Raw genomic sequence first — 7,472 nt, forward strand, 5'->3', positions numbered from 1 at the left:
GCTGATAAAACCCAGGGACAGAGGGTGGTGGTTTCACCTCCCAGCATCAGGTGATGAGGTGAGTCAGGCGTCCCCACCATGATCCCTGGCTCAGTGCTCTCAGTGCGGGCACAGTGGCTGGGGGGGCTGGAATGGGGGGTGGGGGTGGGGTGTCACTGTTGTAGGACAGCGGGGCTCAGGGTCCCGATAATGACTCCCTGTTGATGCTGCTCAGGGTGCTGCCATGGTGTGTGGGTGAAGGAGGTGATATCTGCCGTAGGACCCAGTCAAGAGAGACAAGAGGCAGGGCTGGATGCACCAATGCTCAGCTCTTCCTTTCGGGGGGTCTATGAGGAGGGGGCAGAGCTCCTCCTGCCCCACCCTGATGCTGCCCTGTGTTTGGCAGCTCTCCCTTCCCAGGCCAGTGAGCAATGCAACAGGCTGGTCTCATCATTCAGGAAACATCAAAAAGACACCTCACAGAAAGGGACTGAGACAGGTCTTTCCCCTGTCTCAGGGGGGGTTTGGGGCTGAGAAACATACAGGAGTGTGCAGACTCAGGAGGTACCCACAAATGAGAATCTCCTCCCAGGCAGCTCCATTGGGATCCCTGTGGTCCCAAGCACTGCCAGACCAGCTGGCTCCTTCTGCCACAGGGATGGGGGGATGAAGACTGGGGTCCAAGCCTCAGACAGCAAAAATCAACCTTGGCGGGGGAAAGGCCACCAGGGGACACATCACTGGGATCTGCTTGAGTGGAGCAGCTCTCCCAGGGCAGATACCAAAGGAACCCAAGCAGGGATGAGTGTGTTTCCCATCTGTATTTGCCACTGCAAAGCCCCCAGTCCATTCACCAGCCCCTCTCAGGCTGCCCGCTTCTCCAGCAGCTCCAGCACAAGTGACGAGCCTCGCTTCGCCTCCTCCAGCAGCCCAGAGACCTTCTGTGACATCTGCGCAGGGAGGGAGAAGATGCATTGTTTGCCACTTGGCAGGACAGGAGAGCTGTCCACCATCCACCCCATGCTGGTGGCAAAGGGAGGGGGTACCTGGGTATGAGGGGTCCCAAGGGGCTTCCTCCCCACCTCTGTCCTACCTTATCCCTGATACCAGGGATGGGGCACATATGTGGCCCCTGCTTACCACAAGCTTGAACTTCTCATCTGTTATGTCTTTGAGGTTGATCATAACATTGAAGTAAGCTCCGAACACAGCTGCTTCCAGCATTTTGGCTCCCACCTAGGAAAAGAGGCTTGCAGGAAGCTCTCCTGCTGAACTGGAGCACCAGCATACGGTCCTGCAGCAGGGCAGACTCTTACACTGCAGGGCTCCCACCCTGTCATCCAGTGGGCATGCAGCACCTTCCAACCCAGTATTTTCAGGATGTAAAGTGGGAACCATTCATTGCCTTGCCACACAGGTGGGAAAACTGAGACAAGGGCTGTTGAAGGTTAACTCGCCTACAAAGGTTGCAAGCTGTCAACAAGTTAGAGGGTAGAAACTACTGGCCAGTTAGGGAAGCATAGCTAGAGAAATGCAACCTGGAGGTCAGGACACAATGGGACACCTTTCAGGGAAAAGAGGTGAGCCCAGCAGGCTCCAAAGCCCCAGCCAGGGCAGTGTGTGAGCCCAGGGCCGTACCTGGATGTCGGATTTGCAGGCCAGGTTGCAGTGGCGTGCCAGCTCCTTCAGAGCAGGCCAGAGCCCACTCACCTTCTCTGCCAGGGCACAGGGCACCTTCACAGCTGTCTTCAGCCCCTGTTGCATGGCAGCTGTACGTCTGGGAGGGGGAACAGCCCGGAAGTGAGTGCTGGGTGGCCATGGTCCCCCAGTATGCAAGTCCTCACCAGCCCAGCTTACCTCTCCCGCTCTTCAGGTGTGCTTTTTGGCAGCTTCATAGCTTCCTGCAGGTGAAGAAAAGCAGATTTGCTGCCATTTGCTTCAAGATCCCATTTGCCTTGCATCAGGGGCCAGAGAAGACCCACTAGCTCCCATAGTCTTGCACAACTTCTTTAGGTGATGATGTCCCTTCCCCTGGCCCTGACTTGGGCCTTGCCTCTAAGGACACTGGGGTGCAGCGATGCTGGCCCCCTTTCCATCTGGAAAGTCCTCCACTTCCCACGGGACATCTGCCAGCAGTGGGACCTCACCATGTAGCTGCTGAAGGCACAGGAGTCAGTGTCTACCATGGCCACCAGCTCATCCATGGCCTGGTGGAAAGGGGGGATCAACTTCCTCATGACGGGGTCCAGCTCCTCAAACTGCCGCTTCCCATAGCTCATCAGCCCCACCATGCAGCCCAGCGCCGCTCCCTGAAAGGGCACAGTAGTAAATCCTTTGGTGGGACACAGCTACCACCGTGCTGATTCCCCTCAGGGGCTCAGCACACCCAAAAGACTCCCCAGGCAGGCAGGTACCCCATCCTGGTGTGGGGCACATACCATGGCAGCTGCAGCTGCAGACACGGAACCTCCTCCTGGTGCTGCCGACCTGCCACCAACTGCTCGCACGAAGGCACCTAGTGGCTTGGCCACCAGCCCCCTCTCCACCTCTCCTGCCTGCACCAGGTACCTGAAGGACAGTGGTCCTGCTGGTCAGAGCCCCCCAGATGCAGGGATACCCACCATCACCAGCTGCTCCCTTCTGACCCGGCACTGCCCTCTCCAACAGGTTTTCATTCGCCCCTTGGCTCTGCAGGTGTCTGAGAAGGGGACTAGCACAAAAAAACACAGGTGAGGGAGAGGACAAGGAGACCCATGGGGACAGACAGACAACTGAGAAGCACATGTCCTGGGTAGGCAGGGAGGGGCGTTGCTCAGCATTAGGCAGGGTGGGCTCATGCAAACAGCATTTGGTGGGACAGAAACATGCCTGCAGCCACATCCCCAGGGGACAACGACAAGGATTTAAAGTGCATGTCCTGATTTCACCTTGGCATGGGTGGATTTCCCTTCCTCTCCTCTGGTAGACGTGTTTTACACTGGGCGCTGCAGCACAGCGTCTCTCCTTGGAGGGCAGCATATGAGCTGGAGGCAGTGGAATTTGGGCTGGGGTGGATGATCTAATGTGTACATGCTCAAGTCTGGCCATGAAACCTGCTCCCCCAGCCTGTTTGAGCGACCTGGGGTCCCCCCACTTCTCACTGATAGCCATCAGCATTTGGGAGCAGGGGCCACACCATGCCTGCACAATGCCTGGCAAACCCTGGGTATGAAGAGGAGCTGGGTGCAGGCACCACTCCCAAAACAAGCTGAGTGTGAGATGCCAGCAGTGGGATCCCCCCATCTGGGTAGGGGTGGGCACCGTGATGAGAAGCAGGATGGGGGTCCCTACTCGATGATGCGCTCCCGGGGGTGAAACGGAGACAGGGAGTCCAGGCCCAGCCGACTGATCACCTGCAAGGAGCAGCATTGCAGCATCAGCCTCGTCACGATAAGTCCTGTTGCATCCTCATTCCCTGCTGTTAATTAACCATGGGTGATTCAGCCCTAGGACAGAGTTGCTCAGGCCACCACCAGGGGAAAGGACGGCTGGCGTCACCAGCCTGTCCCATCTCAGACTTAGGGGCGGTGTGCGGCCACCTACAAATGATTGGAAACTGCACCAATAAATAATTACCTTGCTCTTATCTAGCACGTTCCCCATAGGGTGGAAAAGTCCCTCCCTCCAGCAGCTGAAAAGCAGAGCCCGTCTCCTCCTTTCCAGCTTACACTGGTCCTGGGGCAGTTGCCCATAATGCCATGCACTGTCCTTGAGCTCTGGGGAGGTCTCCTTCCCCTCCTGCCCTCTCCAGGCAAGCTGGGCAGCTGCTGCCCACACTCTGTCCTCATGGGATGGTCTCTCTGCTTCCTGAGCATCCCAGCATCCTCAGGACAATAAAGCAACTTTTCCCACTTGCTGTGCTGTCACAGTTTGCCAGGCACTGTTCCTGGAGACAAGTGTCAGGCCTGGGGGCTGTCATACTCCCAAATCTCTGCTCAGTGCTACTTTGAGAGGCTGGGGGGCAGCAGGGGGCAGTGTGACTCTTTCATGATCCAACCCTTGTCTTAGTACCAGGAGGAGCCACCTTACCAGCCTGATCTTCTGTTCCTCTTCCAGGATGAAAAGTTTTTCCTTCTTGATGTAAAACTCAGCTGTGTCCAGCATGGCCTGCTTGGGGACAAGCCCCACCAGCTGGGACCCCACCACAGGGAGATTCAGTGCCTGCAAAGGACATCAGAAACATGACTATCTCCAGAGCCACCTGCCCTGCTACCACTACCACCCCAGCCTGGTGGTCCTCTTCCCTTCCTAGGACATGGGGAACTCATGGAAAAGTCTTCAATGGAGGAGATGGGGGCTACCAACAAGTTGCTGAGCTTGTCTGAGCTGACCATGAGATAAAGCAGAGCCTGACCTGGGGTTGGGAAGTAAAATTCGGAGGGAGATGTCCTCTGTAGAGTCCCCATTGACGTGGCATGCTGCCCTGCGCCACTCACCTCTGCATCTCGACAGACCTCCTCGTAGACAGCATGGAGTGGCGTGGTCTGAAAGTCCAGCAGGTTCGTTGAAACCTGGGCGATATTCTCTTCCTCCAAATACCAGCCGATGCCCTGAACCCTCTTCAAGCGCCCGGGCTGCCAAGAACTGCCGCGGTCAAGGCATGGCCCAGGAGGTGCGGGGGCAAGCAGATGAGCTCCCGGCATGCCACCGGCATGGAGGTACCTGGTCAGCGCCACGACCCTGCTCACGGAGGTTGAGGGCGATGCGGTGAGCCAGCTCCTTGGTACACAGCAGGTTGATGTTGTACGCGATAAGGAAGGTCCGGGCACCTGTCACTGTGGCCCCCCACCGGGGGACAAAGGTTGGGGGCCCAAAATCGGGAGCCCACTCTGGTTTAGCAAGCTGGGGAGGAGGGAGGAGAGTGCATGGGCTGGCACCACCAAGCAGTGTGAGACACCCTCCCAAGGACAACATCTCCCTCCCCAAGCTGGCATCTGCCACAATCACCTCCATGTTCAGGAGCACACAAAGTGTTTCATCAGCTCCTCTCAGTGCAAATGGACTATGCCAGCCCCTGTCACTCTCCCTGAAGTCGGGAAATGCAGCTTGGCTCTGCCCAGCCCATGCCACCCATCCAGGTGCTGCCAGGCTCACCTTCTCAGGGAGCGCCTCATACTCGCCAGCACGAATGGCAGGCAGGGCTTTCCTGCTCTCCTCCCGTGCTGCCTCTCCGTACAGGTAAACTGCAAGACAAAGCTAGGGTTGAGCACTGCCAGGCAGGGGCTGGTGGCAGATTGTCTAGCAGGGTCTGGTTTTGCCCATTTGGGATCAAACCCCATTTGGTTAAGCTTTAGCAAAAGGTATGCTGGAAGCATGCAAGGTCAGATGGGACAGGCAGAGGTTCCTGGTCCCACTCACCAGGCACCCCCAGCTCCACTGCCAAGCGCTGCCCAAAGATGTGGGCACAGGTGATGCACTCCTCCATGCTGACGTTCATCACTGGCACAAAGGGGCAGACATCCAGGGCTCCCATGCGAGGATGTTCACCTGGTGACAGGGCAGATACAAGGATGGGAGCTAGGAAGAGCAAGCAGACAAGGAGGGAGGACAATGCTTTCCCAGCCTCTTCTGCAAATCGGACACTGCCACCACATGGAAAGTTAAGTTTAAGGCAGTAATGTCTAATCCAGCCTAGGGACAGGAGACATCAAGTCTCTCTGGATTGGGAGGATGAACAAGAGTTTTGCACAGTCCCACCAGCATCCATCCTGGCAGCTCTGCTTGCTGTAGGTGCAGTAACGAGCTGTGCTTGGCCACCAGCAGCTGATTTTAGCTCCAGCCATGCAAGGTGCAGCTAGAGCCAGCCACACACCGCAGTCAAGGGATGCTCCGTGACACATCAGCTCCCACACTACCCCCAAACTCACCTGTGTGCCGGCTCATGTCAATGAGCTGCCCAGCCACACGGGCTGCGTTCAGTGCCCCTTCAACGATGGCCTCAGGGGAGCCCACAAAGGTGTAGACGGTGCGGTTGGTGGAGGCACCAGCATCCACGTCCAGCAGCACGCAGCCCGGCGTCTGGGAGATGGCCTGCCCCAGTGCATCAATCACCTGCCAGACAGCAGATGGGGGCAATAAGCTGAGCCAGCCAGATCCCTGCCACAGCCCCAGCTTCACAAGGTGAGGGACACCTTTTCTCAGCTCTCCCCCTTCCCACTCATGCTGGGGTCAGGGATGACCCCACGATCAGTGGGGATGCAGCCCTGTGATGTAAAGGCATGAGCATCCCACTCCTACCCTGGCTCCCAGCAAGCCCCAAACCTGCTGTGGTGGGGGAGATACGCCTGGCTACTGCTGCATGCTGGAGAGAGACTGAGGATACTGTCCCCTACCAGATTCAAAAAATGTTTGGTTCTACAAAGCTTGTTCCCTGGGGTAAGCTGTGGTTTTACTGTGATTTTGGGTTTGCTGAACTCCCCTGTCCCCAGCAGGGCCAAAGTTCAGCCTAGGGCTGGTGACCAGTACAGATCCCATTAACCTGGACAGCATGATTTGGCACAACAACTGCAAGTGATATTTCTCTAAGGGGGTATGCCAGACCACCTCAAGCCTTGGTGTTACAGCAACCTGCAGGCTGTGGGGATGGGGGGTTCTCTGAGCCCTCACCTCAGCAGGGGCTGCCTTTGGGCATTTTTAGCATTATCCAGGCAGGGAAAGGTGCACAGCACTTCAAAAGAGGCAGGACAGAGTTTGGCAGTGGGTGCTCCCTGCATGGCCACTCTGCTGAGGCAGCCCAGCCATCTGCACCATGGCATCACCCACCACTCAGCCCCTCCACGCGCTTTCTCACCTCCTTGTTATTCCCCTCTGAGAAGTTGGGGACGCACTCCACGAGCTTGGCCATGGTCCCAGAGCTGTCTGCACCCCGCAGTCCCACGCTTGGCTCCTCACACCCTGTGGGAGTTTGCCTGCCCTTTCCCGTCCCACTGCAGAGCAAAATCCTCCCAGGACACACCACCCGTTGCCTCTTCCCCAAGCCAGGGTTTCTCATTAACTGCATTGATCGGTGGCCAGGAGTCAGAAAGGGTCTTGGATAAGCAGCGTGGTACTAACCCTTCTCTGCCTGGAGCAACTCTAGGCGCATGGGCTCTGCCTGCTCACCAGGGCCAGCCTGTAACACTGATTAAATACAAGCGCCAGTTAATTGCTAGAAGGTAATGCCACATGAAAAAAGCATCTGCTGCGCCCGGCAACATGCTGTGGCTACCTGCAGGGACAGCCTGACCCTGCCCAAGGCACAGCAAGAGCAGCTCTCTGTGATGTGGGGGACAAGAGCTGCTCCCCAGGGCTCCGAGCACGGGGCAGCAGGTAAAATCTGTCGCTGTGAGCAGGATTCGAACCTGCGCAGGGAAACCCTATTGGATTTCGAGTCCAACGCCTTCACCCCTCGGCCATCACAGCCCCAGCCGGGCGCTCCCCAGGGGGACACCTGCCCCCCCCGCCGCGCCGCGGCC

The 7,472-nt window shown here is 57.5% G+C and overlaps 1 protein-coding gene and 1 non-coding gene across 2 annotated transcripts; both read right to left on the bottom strand.

The window, feature by feature from the left end:
* Positions 1-835: 835 nt before the first annotated feature.
* On the bottom strand, positions 836-6,862 carry FTCD (formimidoyltransferase cyclodeaminase). The gene is made up of 14 exons (XM_026852851.1): positions 6,809-6,862; positions 5,886-6,069; positions 5,377-5,505; positions 5,113-5,201; positions 4,681-4,860; positions 4,455-4,592; positions 4,048-4,179; positions 3,310-3,371; positions 2,418-2,547; positions 2,127-2,288; positions 1,837-1,880; positions 1,618-1,756; positions 1,120-1,215; positions 836-929 (listed from the first exon to the last, which is right to left on the bottom strand). The coding sequence occupies exons 1-14, from the start codon at positions 6,860-6,862 to the stop codon at positions 843-845; spliced, it is 1,626 nt and encodes a 541-aa protein (XP_026708652.1). The 3' UTR covers positions 836-842.
* Positions 6,863-7,337: 475 nt separating this feature from the next.
* On the bottom strand, positions 7,338-7,419 carry TRNAS-CGA. Its single transcript has one exon. It is a non-coding gene; the product is annotated as a tRNA-Ser (tRNA).
* Between the last annotated feature and the right edge of the window lie 53 nt (positions 7,420-7,472).

Source organism: Athene cunicularia (genome assembly GCF_003259725.1).
Source record: "Athene cunicularia isolate RWA chromosome 7 unlocalized genomic scaffold, athCun1 chr7_part1, whole genome shotgun sequence".
In the NCBI taxonomy this organism is placed as follows: Eukaryota; Metazoa; Chordata; class Aves; order Strigiformes; family Strigidae; genus Athene; species Athene cunicularia.

What these genes read in the sequence shown, in the direction of transcription:
- FTCD (XM_026852851.1), bottom strand. Translation starts at nt 6,862, where the DNA reads ATGGCCAAGCTCGTGGAGTGCGTCCCCAACTTCTCAGAGGGGAATAAC. An exon ending in AGGAACAGAAGATCAGGCTG is followed by an intron (nt 3,372 to 4,047) that starts GTAAGGTGGCTC and finishes TGCTCCTTGCAG; the next exon opens with GTGATCAGTCGGCTGGGCCT. An exon ending in ATGAGAAGTTCAAGCTTGTG is followed by an intron (nt 930 to 1,119) that starts GTAAGCAGGGGC and finishes CTCCCTGCGCAG; the next exon opens with ATGTCACAGAAGGTCTCTGG.